Below are 22490 nucleotides of genomic sequence, written 5' to 3'. Positions count from 1 at the left end.
AAGTTCTATTTTCTCCATGTACATGTGGTCAATATTAATGTTTGATTTTTATAAAGATATCAACACTACGGCATTCTATAATACAAAGAATAAAAACCTCTACCTATTTGTATATAAAAATACGGTTTTAAATGGCGTCTAAAACGTTGCAATATTACACAAATCTTGATTTATATCCGAACATTTTGATTTATATCCGAGAATCTTGTTATCTGTGTGAGAGAATATTGATTTACATTCAATGATCTTCTTAATTTAGATTGATATTAAAAAATCTTATTTTTTATTTTCGATAACCTTGCTATTTATTTTCGGTAATCTTGTTATTTACGAGGGCGAGTCAATAAGTAACCAGCCTAATAACTTATTTCCGGTTGAGATCCAATGTAATTGCCCTCTATTGTGATGCACTTAGACCAACGGTGTTCAAGTGTCATCTGTCCAGAACTGAAAAGGTGGTCAGAGTCCTTTCCATTGACCCACTCTTCAACTGCCATCACGACTTCTTCGTCAGACCGGAAATGACGTCCACGGATATCCTTTTTTAATCGCTGGGCGCGCATGCACCAGCAATTATTAGGAGGGTACTCCTAACCGAAAGTCTTCCAATCAACGGCACATATCGGAGAATTTACAAAGCATTCAGAACAAATAGTGTAAGGAACAATAACTCTTGGTAGGCATTTAAAATATCCTTCTCATACTATTGCGCTTCTGTCAAAATACCGACGCAGTATCATACACAGGGGTCCGTGTTTGCCCAACTATCTATTTTGTATTGCTTGTAGGAGTTATGAGATTGATCACTGTTCGTTATCTTCACCTTGCATACATGTATTTCTTTAAAGTACTTAGAATAATATTGTGCGGCAATAGCGCGTAGCGTAGGATATGAAATCCGCGTGGGTTGGAAGAAATCGCGTGGTTTGGCCGTTTGTAAACAATCATCGGGTGTTGCTAAAACGTGGAATGGAACGGAACGTAAAAAGCTTAGTTGATATTATGGGAGTGGTCGACATTTTGTAAAATGAAAGGGCTTATTGTATTATGAACGAGGGCAGCAGAAATTTCATGGAAAACGGGACATCCTTATGTTCCATCATTTCATATACATGTACTTCATATGTTGTATACATATATACTTATATTGTACATGATGTATGCATGTACGTATTTTAAAATCGTAATAACGTACTATTTAAGCAAGCGCTTGTGTATACTACTTCTTTTCCCGGAGTTGCCATTTTCTGACACCCTCTCTCCACTGATTATGACAGTATGTTGTTTCACAAATATAAAGAAAATTGAAAATGAGAAAAAATAAAATACATGTACCGAAAAAGAAACAGCCTTTTAAATCTTATTATTTCTTTTCTGGTATTCACTTTTAGAAATGATTTTTCAAGCCAATCCAATTAATAATTCCCCTGAAAACAACATTGAAAGATAAAGTTACAATGGCATTTCTTCTGTTCTTCAGCTGTTTTGTTTTTTTTTTGCTCTCTCCCTTTTCTTGTGAAAATGTGATCACTATTTGATAACTTATTCTTTCCATTCTCTGCCCATAGATATTGCTGTCATAGTGCCGCAATTACAATATTCTTGTAAAACACTTTTTAACTTTTATACAAACATTTACCTAATGCCTCGTTCACACGAATACATGCATGAATAAAGACAAAATCTACCTGCTATGTTATATTTAAACTTTATGATTTATATATTTTGAATATCCCGATCCGTTTTTGTTCTGTTTCGTTTTCCGTTCCGTGTTTTATTTTTGTTCTTTTTTTTCATCAGATACTCGCATCGGATCGAGTATCCTACCTGTGATTTGTATGAAACAGACTCAGTGGCGTAGCTTCCATTGAGGCAACCGAGGCAGCTGCCTCGGTAAAAAAAAACACCTTTTACGTTGTTGAAATGTCGATAGCTTCTGGGGGGCCCAGCCCCCCAGCCTCGGTAATATTCGAACCCAAGCTACGCCTATGAGACCACAGACATATTAACAATGTCAACTGGTGTCTGTATACATACATGCGTCCTGTTTTATTTCAAATTTCTGTTTTTATGTCTATGCATGCAATTATATATCATTAGTGCTTTGTGGGTTTTTTTTAATGCTATATAGTCGGTTAAAGAGCTCTTAGCTCATGTTTATTGTTTACCTGTATATAGTTTCCGACTTTAAATAAAAATTACTTACTTTACTTACTGTGCATGAAATGAATTTACCTCTGTTGATATGTCCCATTATCATACAACATACATGTATTCATTGTATTGATAAGAAAATGAAAACAGTGATGAGGCCTGTGGACGTTGAACATTGTGCATTACACTTTCGTTCAAAGTGTGTTCTGGAGCTATAGCGATTTTACCGGTATTAAACTATAATACTAAGCAAACATATTCAGACCCTAACCTTTAATTTAGAGATAACATTATGTGATTTTCACTATAATACAATAATCCTACAAAACAAATATTGAATTTATATATTTTTTTCTTTGTTCTAGTAAATTGAGAAGGATGAAGGTTTATATGAAAATTAAAGAAAATCACAATATTGCTTTGGAATCATTTGAAAAGCATTCAAAATTATATTTGGCTAACTCGTACTTGGCACGGAATAAACATATTCATCGTAAGAAAAATATAACATGTTAACAAATACGCGTTTATTCGTAAATCTTATAAATTTATTGATTCCCTGAAAAAGAAGAATGCAGCTGGCAGATAAAGTAATTGAATGCAAATAGTGTTTTCATTCATACTGGGTTTTGTAATTGACTTTTTTCTTTTTTTCTTGTTTCAGGCACCCAACAGAGTTACGTAGATGTCATCAATGTAGCAATACAACAATTTACAGACTACACCTGCTTAAAATGGGTCCCATATGGTTCTACAGAAGCCAACAAGGCCTCCTATTCTTCATACATCGAATTCTTTTCAGAAAGGTATATATCAATGTGATTATCATTTTATTTTCATTTGCTGTGGAACATGTCTACATAGTCATGTTATCAATTCATAGCGTGCTGGATAGTACTACGAGCTCTTATGATCAAGCGCGCAAAAAATTAAGTGATGGAGCTATACATTCGCAATCGGCAATCCTCGGATGAGTCCGTTACGCTTCGGCTTAGTTTCGTGCAACCAGACGCTCGGCTGTCTCCGTAAATCTTCGAAGAGCAGAGCTCGTTGGAGTTTTGTGGAGACAGCCAAGTGTCTGGTTGAACGAAACTAGCTCCGGCGACACTTCTCAAACCAGTCGGATCACGCACATGTTCTTTTTCGTAACCGGTAAGAAGACTCGGACGTGGATCGGAGCAAGAATTACATCCAATCGATGCATTTCTTCGCCGGACGCGCCTGTGGATGAGGATAAAAGGCCAGAACCGAACCCCTGTATAATAGGGGTGGAAATTTAGGTAAATGTCCAAGGAGCCAAACGGTCTCTTAACATTAAAATTCTAGGAGCCCATGCCAGATTGAAAATCATGGGCCCGTAATTTAAATGACATGAATTGTAACAAGTTTGTAACAATTTCAATTTTTGAATTCATTATCATTCAATTTCCACTTTAATTACTCTCTCATACCCCTCCTTTACATTCTAAAAATGTTCCAATCTAAACTACTTTGAAGATGTCGTTACATTTAAAGCACATGGATATTTATACACTGTGGTATACATGTATTACTATATATGAATCATGCTATTTTCTTACATTCAATCACAAGTACTAGTTGATAACTGAAGTTACAATATTGATTATAATTGCTAGTTACCATCTGAAAATTTCCATGGCAATTAAGTCAAAACTGTAAATCAATATTACAAATTATGGAAATTTTATTAAGTTTGTAACATAGAAATAACAACAATAAATTACATTTGTAAATGTAACAAGCAAATAGAACCAACAGAAAAATAACAATCAGCATGAATCTATTGTTAGCAATTAAAATGATGCCAAAAACTTAAGGCCAAGTAACACAACTTGAATGTTTTATAAACCTTTCAATGATTCCCGTGATAAAGACCAACTCTTAATATCTGCAATTCTAGTGGCAGAGATGACACCACTACTGTTAGTGGAGAATTCTGAGAAGCGCTCTTGTAAAACACATACTATTTTGGATATGAAGTCCTGTCTAACCGTTTCATATCACCATTGCCTTCAATTACATCTTTAAATTGGTCATCTCTTTCAGCAACCTTTCTCAGATTTGGTCCATCACAGAAATTGCACATTTACTTTCTCTACTTTGTACTTTTTTTGGAGTCACTAGTGAATAATAGAATAATGCATATAGGTATAATTGCATGTAGAGGTATGAGTTATGTATTATGTCACCATTATTGTTGTAAAAGTGATTAAGACAATAAATATTTTAAGTACTTACGTGTTTTTCTTTTTCTCAATTATGGTCATGCTCAACTCATCGTAGGATACCCACGGATGATCTCGTCTTTTACTCATCACCCGTGGGCAAACTCGTCGGAAAATCATCGTATGTAATTAATATTCGCGGTTCATTTGATTGGCTGCTGCACAAAGTCGCGATGGCAAATCAACGAATCAAAGTTTATGTTACGTATGTATGTTCGTCAATAACAAAACCTTTTTCGTAGTTAATACACTGATTGCAAATAAATCCACTCACCGGTGCATTTCGCAGTTTGAGAAAAGTATTCCTACATGATGTTTGACTGGTATTTGATATAAGTGACCTGTACGACTTGTCTTTAATCGTTTTTTTTTTTAATTTGCACGTTTTAACAGGCGTCAAGGTTTTTAGCATAAAAAGCAAACTAATAAACATATTTTCAAAATTGAAGAGTTCCAACTTTTTGATTGGTTGTCTATAATCAACAAATTAGCATATTTTACGACGATATTTCAGCGACTTGGTCCACGGGTGATGAGTAAAAATCGAAATCACCCGTGGGTATCCGACGATGTGGTCAACTGTAAGTGTTGGGTTGACAATAAAGCAGTCCTGTTCTGCAGTACCTCGGACAACTTCTTCATAGGTTGCAGTGCATCAAGTATGAATAACAAGAACATGACATTCTCTCTAGACCGTAGTAGCTTCAGGAAAGCCTTTGCCTTGTTTTTAGCATCGCTGGGGACACGATCGTTGGACTGACTTAGCTGTCAATTGATAAGAATAAGTTATTTATATTAACTACAAAAGTAATTTTACATATTGAAAATGAGATAGTGCATACATGAATACTTAGGAATTTATGCACAGAGTAATTTACGAAACATTTTGCCAGTTAGATGCATTGAATTTGATTTATGAACATTTTCATCCAGGTGATGCAAAATATATAGTTTTTTTCCTTATAAAAACAACTGAAAAAATATTTTACACATAATTACCTGTTCAAGATGGGCTACAATGTAGTTGTAAGAGGTCAAACAAATTGTCATTGCTCTTAGAGTGTGGGAAATTCACCGAGTTCCTCGCACTTTTGTTGGTAGCACGAGAGTCTTTGAACAAACCAAGCAACATTGTGTCTAGTCTTTTTATACATTTTGTTCCTTTTCGCCAGGTCTTTCAAGGACAACTCATGGCGATGAGCCATGCAGTGGATGCTTATGACATGTGGGACCTCTTGACGTACGTGTAATAGGGCTCTCACACCATTTCTACAGCCAGTCATGACATTGTCCCCGTCACATGCCACTCCCACTAGTTTTTGTACTACTTCATTCCACTCTATGTTTTCCACCAACAACTGGGCGCCACCAGATAACTGAAAAATTGTTGAATGTGGCGGAAAAACATCAATCAATCAATCGATCAATCCACTCTATGTTCAGAGTTTTCATAAAAATTTCTTTTGTTCTTTGAACTAGATTTACTGCACTTGCTTTTATCTGAGTTGTGTTATTTTTTTCCTGATATACAACACCTCAAATATCACATTTCATGCTCTCACACCACAGTCAGCGTTACCAAGCAAGCAGAGAAACGCACTGTCCTGGAGAGTTTTGAATTTGATTCACTGTGCTTGCGATTGCATTGACAAACAATGATGCTGATTTGTTATTTCGGTAGGTTTCCCCCACATCTAATTCCTTCATTTCATCAAGCTCACAGATCCATTGGAAATCAGTGACTGGTCGATTGTTCATTATTAGGGCATGGCAGGTTCTGAACATGTTCGACATCTTCTGGAATGTGGCCTTATTTAAGTTTTCAACAGCTTTAGCTGCAGGTGTAGATGAAATGGGAATGTTTTTATTACTGTTAATAGTCGATGTTCTTTTATGTTGTTCTGAGTTTTCATGTTTTACAATGCTGTCGAGTTTTAGAAGAGAGCAACCTACTGTAAATGAATTATTAAATCCCGATTCCACACAAAAATCGCAAGCCATGCCCTTTTCTGAATCATTTAGCCATAGTCTTATCATCTTTCCAGCTGGGCTGGAAATATCTTCTTCGTTTGGTTTTCTCACATGCTACATCTTAACTTTTTTTTGCGAAGCCCTCTCGTGAGCACGGAGCTCTCGCTATATAGGTAACATTGATTGATTGTATCTTGCTTAACGTCTTCGCTCGAGAATATTTCACTCATATGGAGACGTCACCAAGATCGGTGAAGGGCTTCAAATTTAGGCCTATGCTCGGCGCTTACGGCCATTGGACAGTGAGGGTTCTTTAGCGTGCTACACCTAATGTGACACGGAACATCCGTTTTTAAGGTAATCTCCGAGGACTCGTGACATTTACACCTAATGCCGTTTAATTTGTCGTCAGTTTTCTATTATTTCCCTTTAAACATGTATATTTCTTGTTACCTATAGACCGCCGCGGTGACCGAGAGGTTAGAGCGTTCGCCCCCCATGTGGAAGGCTGGTGTTCAAATCCCGGCCGAGACAGACCTAAGTCGTTGAAATAGGTAGTGACAGTTCCATCGCCATACGCTCGGCATTAGGTGTAAATGTCACGGGTCCTCGGAGATTACCTTAAAAACGGATGTTCCGTGTAGTTGTGACCTTCATTTCTCAGAGACTGTATAATGTTGTTTAGATAATTGGGAGTCATGTTATGGTATATCTTGTGGAGTTGAATAAGGCGATGATTTTCTCTACGCTTTGACAATGGATCCCATTCCGTTTCCTTATATGCAAGGCGAAGATAACGAACAGTGATCAATCTCATATATAGAAGATGCTTAGAACTTGACCCTTCGCATTATACTGAGGCGTGAATACTACTAGGCTTTTTTCGCTATTTCGTCTATATGGACTTGCCAAGATAAATTACTACTGAAAATGACCCCTAAATGTTTATGAGATTCGACTTCTTCTAGATGAACATCGTTAGATATCAAAGATGAATGGAAAGGTTTCTTGACCTTATTAGATATAGTTAGACATTCTATTTTAGTGGGATTCAAAGAGTCAAGTCATTGTTTAGACCATTTGCTGATTTTTCTCTCGAGATCTTCATTAAGCAGAGATGCTGCAGTGTCTGCATTATCGACAACAATATAAAGTGATGTATCATTAGCAAACAGTTTGACCACACATGCAATATCTATGACCAAGTCATTTATATAAATTAGAAAAAGTATAGGAACAAGTATACTCCCTTGGGGCACCTCAGACCTAATGTATCCTATGTCTGATTCACTACCATTAATAATGGCGTACTGTTTCCTATCATATAAGTAACTTCTAAACCAAGCGAGTAATTCACCACGAATTCCAATTTTTTCAAGCTTGTATAATAACCCCTTATGCCATACTTTGTCAAAGACTTTACTTATATCGAAAAATATAACTCTAACTTCTTTTCCCTGATCGAGTGCCTTATAAAAGTCACTAGTAATACTTAATACTGTAATTAATTGACTGTGGAGTCGTTAGGCCTAAAGCCAGATTGATGTGACGTAAGAATAACATTGGTATGAATAAAATTGTATATATTTAAAGACACACTTTTCCATGTATTTACCAAGAATGCTTAATAGAGATATTGGTCTGTAATTACTGACGATGCTACTATTGCCCTTTTTTAAATACAGGGATAACATTTGCTATTTTCCATTGGTCTGGGACTTTAGACCTATGAAGCGATGAATTATCAAACTTACAAAAAGGTAAAGCAATAGTTGTTAATGCTTGTTTGAGTAAAGTAGGATTTATGCAATCCGACCCAGTGACCCTGTTTGTATCGAGTGGTATAAGCTATATATTCCCATTTATTGGCCTCCGCGTTAGGCGGTCGGTAAAAGTTTGTTTCGGGTTTTCATGAGGTCCTGGTTTACAGCTACATTTTCCATCCCCGTGGTTTCTCTCAGATTTTTGCTGGATTTGAGCATACGATGATGTAGTTCATAATCGGCAATCCTGGCAATTATTTGCTTCGGTTTATCATTCCTTTTGGGAAACAGCAATTTCCTCTCTTTTCATGGGAATCTTAAGTTAGTCAGCAATGTCCAGTATGACGCCGTCTGTGTCCGTCCTGTCCTCTGAAATTCCAGCAACACGAATGCAGTCACGGCGGCTATACATATCAAGGTCGTCTACTTCCCTACGGAGTTTTGAATTATCTTTCTAAAGAGTAGAAATCTGTAACTGTAGTGGTGATATGATGGTCTGAACGTCCTTGACTATGATGCCCCTGACAGCCTCGGCAATGCGTTAAACGTCTAGGTCGGAGATGAAGGCCTGTTGAGGCTCAGTACATGCCCCCGGTGATGGCATAGGGTATGGCCCTGGAAATTCCATAGGTGGATAAGGAACACGGTACTGTGTTGGACTCGGAGTTGAGTGCGTAATGGAAGTTGAAGGACCGACTGAGTTTTGCGTAGCCATTTTTTTGATAGTTGCTTTGAAGGAGAAAGTTCAGTATCCGTAGATTCTTGGGAACGTCTACGTTAAGAGAGTTGGCTGGATTTTATTTTTTAACACAGTCACAGAACGAAATATCGCAATACACAGTTCACAGGTGGAATGTGTTACCGGTATATCTTCAAAGTCATGAAAGTGAACAATGACCAGAGTGAAAACAACTCACCGAGGAATTGGAGCACCGTTCGAAACCAACACAATATCAAGTTGTGCACACATTTACAAGTTCATTTCAAGAAACAACCTTACCCTCTATTGTTGAGCATTCAGATCACAAAACCTTCACACTATATGTTGTTATAATTCACATAATTCTGAAAATTGTCGGGCAGTGAAATTTCACTACCTCTCTAATAAGGCATGCGTATTCAATGTTTTAGTTTATCAGGACTGGGTTGCTCAAAACCTTGGTTAAGCTTAACCAGTGGTTAAATCCCTTGTCCACCGGTTAACTTTTAGCTAATGGTTAAATTCTGTTGCTCAAAAGTTAACCAGTGGTTAAATTGCCTAACCAATGGTTAAATGTTGACCAATCTGCAGAGGTGGGTTAAATCATTTAACCAGTGGTTAGACATGACTGCTTACTTAATTTTTTATGCAAACATGAGAAAATAACACAAGAAACGTGGAGTGTGGAGACATTTAAATCATGATTTCACTGAAATAAGAGTAAAAAGAAAGTTAAAAATTTTCTAAAGAATCAATCAGGTACATACATTGGAAAAATCGACCAAGTTCACCAACAATAGCTTGATTTGAGGCTTTTTTTTTATGTACACTACAAATATATTTCAAACATTTAATGTGCATTTTTTCCACAATACATTTTGTTAAAGAAGTTTTCCATACAATAGATATGAGTTTGTATAGTACATTTAAGAGAGTGATTGGTCGCCAGTTTTTTAAGAATTGTCTGGGTTTATCACCTTTAGGTAAACATGAAATAATTCCAAGTCTTTGTGAAATAGGAAGCTCTTTCTTAAGGAATATACAATTGATGGCTCTTACAACATAGTTTTTAATATAACTCAATTTTTTTAAAAAGAATTCAGCCGTACATCCTTCACTTCAAGGAATTTTATTGTTTTTCATATTTTTCAATACATTACTTACTCCTCCTAGGCACCCGATCCCACCTCTGGTGTGTCCAGGGGTCTATTTGTATTGCTTATAGGAGTTATGAGATTGATCGCTGTTCGTTATCTTCACATTGCATTAAGAACCTCTCCTTCTACAATGTTAATTTCCAAACTTTCGGCAATATGTGTTTCTAACTTAGGAGAATTGTAATTGGAAATGATGTTTTCCAGATCTACATCAACTAAATTTGAATCATTATTAGCATATAAAGTTTCATAATATTTCTTAACATTATCTAATATTTCTGATTGTTTGTATATTGTTTCAGTACCCTCAAATTGAATTTTTTTGGATAGTTTTGTTTAAATAATTCCTAGATTCTAAATTACAAAAGTATTTTGAAGGTTTTTCCCCTTCCTCTATCCAATGGGCACGAGACCTTATGTGACCTTGTAGCTTTTCTTTTCTGATATTTTCAAGATCAGTTCTCTTCTCATTTAACAAATTAAAATCAATAGAAGATTCTGATTCCAAAACCTCAATTTCTTCCAAGAATTCTTTTTCTTTGCTGTCCTTTTCCCTTTTTTTATATGTTGAGTATGAAATGGTAGCTCCCCTGATTTCCACCATCAGAACCTCAAGAAATAAACTTTCATCAAAGCCATTTTTGCATCGAAACTTTATACTTCCTATATTTTCCAAGTACGGACTACTTACATATTGAATAGTTTCTTTGACCTTCTTAACATAGTCGTTATCTATTAATAAATTCTTATTAAATTTCCAAAGGCCACGCCCTCTCTTAAAGGGATTGAATTTTAATTCAAGTACACCAATAGAATGATCCTATCTATATCCTGGCTTTATGGTACAATTTTCTACCAAATTTGACAAACTATCGGAAATAAAAAAAATAGTCAAGACGACTTTTGTTTTAAAGGATTTTTTAACGCCATGTGTATACTTTTTTATCTGGATTTAGAACTCTAAAATGATCCAGGAGTTGTAAGTCCTCCATTATTTCTATAACTTTGTTTCGGGCCTTAGGATTATTAATGCCACAATAATTGTAAGTATCCTTTGAGGGGTTTACTGTAAGATTGAAATCACCACATAAAACAATATTCATAATCGTATATGTTTATAAGAGTTACCTTATTCTCTTCAATCGTCATATCTAGTGCAAGCAGATTACCTTCACTGTCTCTTTTTTCACAGCGAATTTCAAACTCAAAGTTGTTATTGAACAAGATACACACACACCTTGAATTCGACATGTATGAATTAAAGACGCTCTTATAACCCCACTGAGCTTCAATATATGGTTCGTGCTCAGCGATAAAATGTGTATCTTGCAAACATATGATAGAGTAGTGTTTTTGTTTTAAGAAGTTAAATAACATCCTTACGTTCAGATAGTGTAGCAAGCCCTTGACAGCTCACTGTTGCTATAGTTATATTTTCAGACAACGGCATCTTGGAAAATATTGTAAAAAAAAAAAAATAGAACATGTACATGATTTAAGCAAGTAACCACTTACCAGCATATCATTTAAACAAACACACACACTCACACAACAAATTCACTAGCTGCAATAATGTAGCCCTCTCTGATTTTTTTTTTTAGGGAGAGGGCTACAACTCCTTAGGATCTCCGTAATGGTGCAAATGCGGGAGTGATTCACTCCCGCAACATTTGCGCTCATTCTAAACATTTCCTGACTTTCTTTACGTAAATAAAATGATATTTTATGTTTCTTAGTCATTATATAAATTTACAACCTGCAACTTTAGATTTGTGAGGCTCTATTCTACCGTTTTCAACAATTTCGATAAATTCCAATTTCTCGATTCATATTTGTGCGCCATGTTTGATGTACTGAAGTTTCAACTTCCGGTTGTCAAGTCATTTGCATATGCCATATAAGGTAGTATTTACATCAATGGAAAAGTATGGAGGCGAAAGCTATTTCGTCGGTATTGAAAAGGTTTGAATTTAATATCAAGTTAAAAACCGAACAGCAGAGTGTAAATTCTTTCTGCAACAATATGATTTTCCTTTCTTTGTCGAAGTGGCTCGAGTAACTACATTTTCGCGCTGATTGTCAATGATTAGGCTTTTCATTAGATCCACCTACGAGATCTCGCGATAACGAGCATGGCGGAGCAGACGAAGAATTTTGCATGCTGTACATTATATTTAATGAAAAACACCTTTATTAGACATGCCCGAGCACAAAGTTGGTACTCCTTTTGGTGTAAACAACATTTGGGAGTAATACACAGAGTTTATTATCGGTTATTCATAAAATTATTTTGCACCATTACGGAGATCCTATGGAATTGTAGCCCTATCCCGAAAACGTCAGAATTAAAAAAAAATTGGATAGGGCTACATTATTGCAGCTACAAATTCACATGCAAATGTTCATTTATTTTGTATGGCGACCCCGATCCTATAGATTGTCAGAGTTTATATATTCCGATTCCGATTGAATTGTTGCTTTCGCACTATGACCTAAACTTTATTAAGCTTTCTGCCGTCTGTATCCATGATGTCAAACTTGTTAAAAACCCCTTTCTGATCTAACGTAAAGATTTTCCTGTTGAAGTACCAAGCACTCTGGACTCTCGCGTCGTTCAGTTCTCTTAGAAGTTGCGAGTTCATCTGTGTTAGATGGTCAAACATCATGAACCGTTTTTTCACTTCCTCCTTCGATCTGTTTCGGATTATTTTCATTTTCGTTTCCGAGTTTTTGAATTTGGCAATAACAGGCCTGGTCTTTCCTTCTGCTCCGGGTATCCTGTGGATGGCTAGTACATCTGAAGGGTCGATGGTCACGCCCGTCGTGTCTTTCATTATGGCGCATAACTCTTCACGAATATATTCCTGCGCCTAGACATTTATATGATGACACTTGTTCAATAATTTGATTTTTATAGAGAAACTGTTAGCTGATTTTTTTTTACCACTTTTGCAAAATATAATAATTTTTTGTCTTCTTGACCAGACAGCCAATATTTTCACAGTAGCATTCAAGCTTATTAAAAAACACTGCTGAAGTCCTCTTTCAGATTTAGAAATTGATACTAAATCATTTGCATACAATAGATACTTTAGGGAAATGTCACCTAATTTAACCGGATCATCATTATGATTACATAAAGATGATAGACCATTGATTAGTATTTTAAAGAGATTTGGGCTTAAGTTATCTCCTTTATATCCACTTTAGATTCAAATGATCTAGCAAGTTTGTTTTGAAGTTTTACTGACATTGAGTTTGCAGTGTACATATTCTTAATGACCACTATGTCTAGCTGGTGCAACCTGTGTAAGAAGGCAGAGTGTAAAACAGTGTTAAAAGCTTTAGAAAAATCAATGAAACAAACAAGCAGTTTGGATTTATTATTTGTATATTTTTGAATTAGGTTTCTAAGTACAAACATGTGGTCACTAGTTCTGGCTTTTGGTTGAAAGCCAATTTGAACATTCTTAATAATATTGTCGGAGTCCAAGTAATTTTGTAACCTGGTATTCAGTATGCTATTAAATACTTTGGATAAACAAGAAGTTATTGTTATTCCTCTATAATTTGAGGGGTCATATGGATTATCATTCCTATGAATTGGTTTAATAAAGCCTGTTTTCCATTCCGCTGGGTATTTGCCAGAGCACAAGATAATGTTAAATAATTTTAGCATATATGGTAAAATATAATGTAGACTGGTTTTTAACATTTCATTTTTAATGCCATCCAATCCAGCTGTTTTATTATTTTTAAGATGTTTTTATTGCATTAATGACTTCTTTTTCTTTAATTGTATAGTCTAAAGAAGTAAATGTTTTATAAGATTTCTCTGACTTAGCAAGGAGGTCTTCAAAATATTTATTCTGAGTACTGAATTTGCTATCAATACTGAGTAGTGTGGGGGAAATGATTTACCCACTGTTCACTATATCTTAATGGACTGGTCATTTGTTTGCTGTGCTGCTTTCAAATCTTTCAAAAGTTATTTACTATTAATATTTAACTATCATGTTTTAAAATACGTCATAGCTACACTCTGTGCATGATGATTATCAGATAATTGTTTTTAGGATAATTCCTGCCTTGCCATTAAATAGTGATTTTTGATGATTTTTATTATCTTATTGTGCCGCTTTCATTACACCAGATTTTTCCGCATTTCCTTTTAAATCACATAGACAGTTGCTTCTTCAGCAGAAATGGAAAACGGAAATATTCATATCTAGTGATCAGTCTTTCAAAAACTTACTTTGTTAAACACCACTCTGATTCCACGCACAAGTACTCTGAAATAAAACATATGCTAGAGTTCCTCAATGACAATATCTTCGTGGTCTTTGGTGATCAGGTCCTCCAACAGTCTGTTGGAATCCCATGGACACGAATTGTGCTCCTTTGTTAGTTGACCTGTTTCTATACTCCTATGAAGCAGAATTTATTCAAAAACTTCTACGTGAGAAGACAAAACTCTCTCGCTGTGGCCTTCAATTCGACATTTCGATATATCGATGACGTTTTGTCTATTAACAATAATAACTTTCATTCATATGTCGATTTGATATATCGCTGTGAGCTCGAAATAAAGGACACCACAGAGTCGTCCACTTTTGCTTCATACTAAGATATTTTATTGAAAGTAGACACTAACGGCAAACTGACAACTCAGCTGTATGACAAACGGGATGATTTCAGCTTTTCCATCGTCAACTTCCCATATTTATGTAGCAATATTCCATTATCACCTGCATGTGGTGTTTATATATCTCAACTGATTCGATATTCAAGAGCTTGTTCTGCATATAGTCAGTTTTTTAAATCGAAGTAAGCTAGTGACAAACAAGTTGATGGTACAGGGGTTTCAACAGTCTCGATTGAAGTCAGCATTTCGCAAATTCTATGGTCGTTATAACGATCTAGTTCGTCAATATAACCTATCATTGGGTCAAATGCTGTCTGACGTGTTTCATACCGATTATTAAGCCGTTCTTGGCACACTGATTTTGACTACGGTTGACTCCGTTTACCTGAACAGGATATAGGGCTCACGGCGGGTGTGTCCGGTCGACAGGGGATGCGTACTCCTAGGCACCTGATCCCACCTCTGGTGTGTCCAGGGGTCCGTGTTTGCCCAACTATCTATTTTGTATTGCTTGTAGGAGTTATGAGATTGATCACTGTTCGTTATCTTCACCTTTCATATCGTAATTTTATTGGTACAACTGTATATACTATACCAAATATATCAGGAGCGTATATATGGCGGAGGATGGACGGTCGGAACCTCATATCTTTGACCCTTTGTGCTTGGTCGTACAGTGTGTAACGTACGTGTAAAAGAGAAATTTTGGCTAAATGTTCACTGGGCAGAGCGTACAAAGAATGATATAATTTGTCATTTTAGGGAGGATTTTAGGAAACAACTAACCGTCTCTGAATATTTTTCAGTTACTGTAAATTCCTTATTTTATACTCCATAGGCTAAATAGAAATAAGATATATTTGCCTATTTGTATGCACTTCCAACACATGTTATTCCATAATTTCAATTGGATCCTTTGAAATGCATGGGTGGGAAATTTCTGGATCCACTCATATACATTTAGCTATGCCAGCACTACCGGTATTATCTGCAAGGAAATGAATATGAATCAAATCGATAATCCAAGATGTTGATACATTACAGGATAATTATACTTTATTTATTTTCAGTGGATGCTGGTCGTATGTCGGACGAGTGTTTTCGGATAAACAGCAAATAAGTCTGCAGGCCCCCGGTTGTGTTACAGTAATTATATATATATATATATATATATATATATATATATATATATATATATGTTGACGTTACTTAGCAATATTATTTCATTTTATAACTGTCTGAAGAGGCATTAAAGCCGAAAGCGCTAACAGTAAAATGTATTATATATATATATATATAATATTATATTATATGTGTGTGAATTTATCTATTTATTTTAACTTTGAGCATTCAGTGCACATAAAGTACATAAAGAACGATTTCACACAATATGTATCGTAACGTACGGAAGCGTATTAGTGAGAGAGAGATATGTAAAGAGTGCCCACAATGTGGATATTTTTCTCGGCAACGGGCCAACCAAGTGATATTATACAGAAAAAAAAGGATAAATTTTACAGATTAAAGTGTAAAATTTACAGATTAAAGTGTAAAATATAAATTAAAAATAAAAACGTGGCACTAATACGCTTCCGTAGAAACACTTAGAGAGCATTACGATTTATAAAACATGTTAATGTATATTCCAGTTATCCACCACAATACATGAAATGACCCATGCCATTGGACAAATGCATGAACAGTCTCGCAGTGATCGTGATAATCACGTCACTATGTTTTGGGATAACATCAATGGCGGATCGAGCAACTATAACATGATAAAGAGCGGCACACACGATAACAATCCGTATGATTATGAGTCAGTTCTCCAGTACAGTTTAACGGTCAGTTCTCCAGTACAGTTTAACGGTCAGTTCTCCAGTACAGTTTAACGGTCAGTTCTTCAAGTGGCATAAGTTAAAAGTAAATTAAACTAGCAACTGCATCCTGAGCTGTAGTTATCATTGAGGGCACACGATATTCCACTAAGTGTGTGAACATTCAAAACAACAGCTCCACCTCAAATCTGGATTTTTATAACTGTATTGAAGTGTGGAACATTTTATTTTCACTCTGTCCTTAGTCCAAGTTATGAATTTGTTCGACAACTCATATTTATATTTCCGTTCATTCTTTTACCAGGCATTCTCCACAAATGGCAAGCCCACAATAGAGTTTAGTGACCGTCGACTGGACTTTCTGGCCGATTCAGCCACTGGACTTATGTTCTATGACATTAAGGATATTACTGATGGGTACGGTTGTACCGGTAAGAAAACGTCCAATATAAAACCCCAATATCCGAGTCAGAACGATAATACTGGATAAAATTCTTAATAATTTAATACATTTGTACATGTATTATTGTCTTTTTCAAATCAAGAGAGAGAGGCAAACTTACATAATTAGAATACATGTTAATGCAGTACATACAAGTCCAAGATATATGCAATATTTTCATATTTTTAGAACCCTGTAAGGGTGACAACGGTGATATTCCCCTGAAGCAGTGTCAAAACGGAGGCTTTGTCATCCATAACTGTAACTGTTACTGTCCAGGTGGTCTTACTGGCACCCTGTGTGAGACCGTTATAACGGATGCAGGTACAAACCATTCATGTAGAAAGAGGCGGAAGTTATGAATTTGTTATACAACTCCTATCTATAATTTTGTTAATTCTATCAACAGGCGTTTTCCATAAATGACAAACTAACAACAAATTTTCGTATATTAATTAATACATCAGAATTGGTACCGTATAAGTTTTACATTAATAAGTAATATTAAAACATTGCTTTGATGTCGTACCTTTGTTCTTGCAGTCCAAAAGTTTACCTGTAACAATGATATTGCATAGGCCTATACTATATTATCGGACTGCAGGATAACAAAACCAGACAGCAATTAAAAACAAATTTTAGAGTGAAATCAAGGTTTACTATCCTCAGATATTAAACAATATATAGAAAAGTGTAAAAAAAAAAAAAAAAAATAAATAAATAAAAAATCTGGGTACGCAAATCCAAGCAATGTAGGTTACATCACAGGGGCTAAGCCCATTTTGAGCCCGAACTCTGTGATACCATACATGTAAAGAGGTCTAACTCTGACCTAGATAAAAAAAAAACAACTACCAATCTCTTCAAAATTCAGAAACTAGGTGCGGCATGCGTAATGTGCCAGTCTATTTGATGCGAAATTATAATTGACAGGTCCGAAATCTTCCATACTAGTCTGAAAGGACTAAGACCATGTTTAGCTATATCGGCCCTGTGGTGTGTTAAAAAATAAAGCAGAATGAATTGAAATCAAATTGTTATCATTTGATAATATAATCTTTATACCATCGCGACGTACCAAGATTTCCCCGCCAAAACGTCAGCTTGTAGAATTCTATACAAGACAAAACCGGTATCGGTCTGGTTTTCTGCAGAAATCTCCACTTTTTTCAAATTTAGTCATATAATTCATATAAAACACGACCTTCGATCCAGAAACTGACTGTAGTCTATCAAAATCTATCAATACAAATAAATTTTGCACGAACGATTTTTTGGATCGAAAGGTGTGCTGTTGATGAATATCAACTTTGAATTAAATCAAGAGCAATCCGGAATTATTTATTTTTGTGAGAGTTGTGGGTATCTTATTAATTATGTTGCTTGAAAAATTAAAACAACATACTTATGTGGAGTCTACATCATTTCCATGCAGAATACACCCCTATGTGGTGTTTTTATCATAAGTTTGTGCAGGAATTCTAAAAGCTATAGAATTTTGATGCGTAAACAAACGAATCTGCTGTCCGACAAATCGGACCTTCCATGCTATAGAAAGTTTTTATTTAGACGACAGCAACAGAATTACTAAGATCAAAATGAAAAGAATTTATAGAACATGCATTGATATAACTAAAACTATTGCCGATATATCGAAAGTATAACGTTAACTAGGACAAGTAAACGTATGAAGGATTTTTAAGCGTGTGACGTCATAGAGAGCTCGTCCTTCAATCGGGAGATCCGGGTTCAACTCCTACCCGTGTCAATATTTTTTTTTTAAATCATACTGTTAACTACATTTTTCTTGGCGTTATTGAAAAATTAATTTCTTTCAAGACACTGAAGATGAAATTATACCTGAATACAAATAAAAATAGCAATCACAGAACACCAAGAAAATATGCAAGGATTACAGATTACATTTTTTAAAATTCATTGAAAAAACCCAAACCAAAATACTTTATTTTCGGACTTGATTTTATTTCAAAGAATGAACCAGCAAAAGATAATGGAAAGGAAAGTTTTTCCAATGCATCTAATGTACAGAAGAAAAGTCAGAAAAAATGTGAATCCATTAGCTATTCGTCATTTCCTGCAGAGTAAGAACTTTCTTGTTGAAACCACCACATGCTATATTGTGTAGCAAGTGTAGACATGTGTGTCAGTAAATTCACATCCAACAAAATTGTCACCATCAATCTCGGCCACTTCCTGAGACAAAGTCTCTACAGAGAATTTCAATACCTCTCAACAGAACCAGGCCTGGGGTAATGGTAATTAAATGACAACCAGTTTCAATGTAATGGGGGTGTAATGGACCATTTTTGCATTACAAGTAATGGTAATGTAATGCATACTGTACTGCACATTATTTTTCATTACATTTACACTACTTCAAATATTTGATGATATTTCGAAGATTTAGAATAATTCATTTTATTAGTGATTGACTGAAGCATTTGAAACATTGATGACAATCAAATGCAATGAATAACTTAATAGATATGTTTCCTAACATTGCTGAATATTTTGTGTACTTATGTTAATGTATAATTAAAAATCATAATACAGAAATAATTTTTCTGCCATTTCTTTAATATCTGACAGTATGTTATGTAAATGTGTAATGTAAATTCACTCTCAAGTAATGTAATACATTATATTTCAAAATAGGAGTAATGGTAATGTGAAATTTTCTAGGTAATGTAAGGCGTTACATTGCTATGTAATTGACCTCAAGCCTTGATAGAACACCTTCTCATGCATATATGCAAGTGCCTTGGACCCCAACTTGTCATTTCCTCTTTTGCAAGATTTTCAGCATTTCTTCATAGAGATCATAATTCCAAATGCAAGGTGTCCAAGATGATGAATTCAGACCTGACCAGTGTTTTTGACAATTTGATAACTTTTGACTCTACACTTTTCATCATTCAAAAAGTACATTATGACATTCATAATTCAACATGCAGATTTTCATTTGAATCATCAAATATGAATTCTTCCAAATAATAACCCCCCCCCCCCCAAAAAAAAAACACTTTAAAAACCTCCACAGGTATATTTCAAATGACATAGAAGTGTCATGGGTTAATAAGGGTTAAACTTCAGAGTCGACATGTTTCTTCCAAGCAATATAGTCTTGTTTGGATCCAGTTTTTCCAGTTCTGATATAACTGCCTGATACTGTACAATGTAGGTGTCAATCTGGTCCCCCTATTGTGGGAATTTGTTTCCACATAACTGCTGTATAATCTGGTACCTTGCTATTGGCAGGCACAACAAGGAAGCTATTCCTTCAGTGATGTCCAACACTTATCCGCATGTGTCACTGATGCCACTATCATTGATGAATCTGATGGCAGTGATGATAGCATTATTGAGGAGTAGGAATATGGATTCTTGTCAATCTGATTCATGTCACCCTTGCCATCAATTTTTGCTGTACATATTATATCATCCTGAAATTCAAATTACTCCAGTATTATATCATTATCAAAACTATATCATAAATGAAAGGTGAAGATAACAAACAGTGATCAATCTCATAACTCCTACAAGCAATACAAAATAGATAGTTGGGCAAACACGAACCCCTGTATTATAATATTCATATAAAAGTTGTACTTTCATGCCCTCATGTATTTTCATTGATACAGAATTCAGAAAAATTACATTTATGTATTCGGTGGGAGATTGACATGTCTCCAACTAAACAATAGAGGACAGTTTAGTTACATGTACATTTCTGCATAAATAATTATATACACAAACATTTCATTTGAATTTGATTCCCCATCTAATAATTTTTGTTGTAGCTAATGTTGATATATTACATGTATCTTACTTCACAATTATCAGCAAATTCACAAAATATTTTTATCTTTCATTCTCTTTCTTGTGGTAGATGTATGGAAAAATTTAATATTCAATAATATAAAGGAGATAAGCTAACAAAAAATATATGCTTAAATCATGGTAGTACCCATGAAATTCAACATTCTCTGAGTGATTCTATATCTAATCCCAATGCAGGCATGTAAGTTGTAAGTGTAATTGTTGAAATTAAGTTTGACATGTTTACAATTTATCTTGAAATAAGGCATATTTAAATTATAAAACCAAACTGTTCTTATGATTTTCCTGGCTTAATGGTGCTTTTAAGTATTTAAAAATTATTGAATGTAGAAATCATTCCGACTTTTCTAATCCATGTTTCCGCGTAAGGCCAAAAAATATATATATGTTAATTGGTTTCCACTTTCCCAACCTACCCTTATTAAAAATTTCTGTTGACCCTAACACATTTTTTTCTATTCTCACAGATTTTGCAAATGTCATCACTACAACAAAAATATATTTATTGACTTATGAAGTTATTTATTATGCACTAATACCAGACAGATTCCAAACCACAGAAACAGTTTTTGTTTACAGTAAATTGAAGAAATGTATCGATTCATCATATAACTTTTATTTGATTACTAAATAATCACTAAGTTAAGTTTAAACATAGTAGAATACCAAATCATTCGAAAATTATTCAACCTATAACCCCCCACAGGCCTACATGTTACCCCAGAGACATATACCATTATGGAAATATACATCTATATACAATTATATGTTTCTTTAACCTATACAAATACTTTTTAGACCATACAATGATACATGGCAAGTTCAAAGTGTGAAGTGAGTCAAACATCATGTAAGAAAATTCAAATAGACACGAGAAGGTCATGCACTTGGAATTGAAAATGGCATGATCGTGAAACAGCTGATTTTTCTGATCAGCTGATATACATACAATTTTAAATCTTAACAATATATAATTATAATAGATAAACAATAAATATATGTTGACAACAGTTAACAGATTTGTTGTGGGATTTCCAACAGCCCAATGCGTGAATATTACGTGTTTGTCAACACACCACAGGCGCACCATACTATTCGTTCCATGCGACTTGTTTATTATTTTTAAGAGCAATTGGTACACCTATTTGGTTATACAGTTTAACGAGTAGAGGTGAAGTATATTCATATTTCTAAAACTTACGTTGAAATGCGATGAGTACATCCTCTGCAACTTCCACGAACAGCGCAAACAGGCTAACGGCGCGGCGTGTGAAAATGGTCGAATGAAGGATTGAAAAATATGGTGTGCCATTCGGGCTATAAGTAAAATAACCTTATTGCGTATTTTGAAAGAAAATTTCTTTTTCAAGATCTTATTATATATTAAACCGCTCATTGCATAATTATGTTTTACAATACGTTACCACTTCTAATAATATATAGCGACGTTGTATGACGCAATCTTAAAAAGTAGAGCAAATTATAGGATTTATACTAGTAATGTAAACCTAAAAATAGTGTTCTTTCACGAACTCTACATATAAAAACCAGTACATTATAGGAAAAGAACATGTTAGAGAATATTTCTAACAAAAAATTATTCACTTTGGACGTTAGGCCGAATTTTGATAAACATGGTCTTAGTCCTTTGCTGCTGTCATAGGCGAGAAACCACTCGGTGACCTGGACCGGTAAATGTCCTAGTAAAATAAA

At 34.9% G+C, this 22490-nt stretch overlaps 1 protein-coding gene and 1 long non-coding RNA gene across 2 annotated transcripts in view; one reads left to right on the top strand and one right to left on the bottom strand.

The window, feature by feature from the left end:
- The window catches only part of LOC125647382 (MAM and LDL-receptor class A domain-containing protein 1-like), a 102569-nt gene that overhangs the window by 21999 nt on the left and 58080 nt on the right, over positions 1-22490 (top strand). Inside the window, exons 7-11 of the mRNA XM_056142009.1 lie at positions 2819-2960; positions 15707-15782; positions 16286-16480; positions 16779-16905; positions 17106-17240. Of these exons, the coding sequence (XP_055997984.1) occupies positions 2819-2960; positions 15707-15782; positions 16286-16480; positions 16779-16905; positions 17106-17240 (675 nt within the window). The remainder of the gene's footprint in view (positions 1-2818; positions 2961-15706; positions 15783-16285; positions 16481-16778; positions 16906-17105; positions 17241-22490) is intronic.
- On the bottom strand, positions 18879-22079 carry LOC130046983 (uncharacterized). The gene is made up of 2 exons (XR_008796071.1): positions 21979-22079; positions 18879-20380 (listed from the first exon to the last, which is right to left on the bottom strand). It is a non-coding gene; the product is annotated as an uncharacterized LOC130046983 (long non-coding RNA).

This window comes from Ostrea edulis, chromosome 6 (assembly GCF_947568905.1).
Source record: "Ostrea edulis chromosome 6, xbOstEdul1.1, whole genome shotgun sequence".
In the NCBI taxonomy this organism is placed as follows: domain Eukaryota; kingdom Metazoa; phylum Mollusca; class Bivalvia; order Ostreida; family Ostreidae; genus Ostrea; species Ostrea edulis.
Note: the sequence above shows the minus strand (reverse complement) of the source record. Positions and strands in the feature narration are given on the sequence as shown.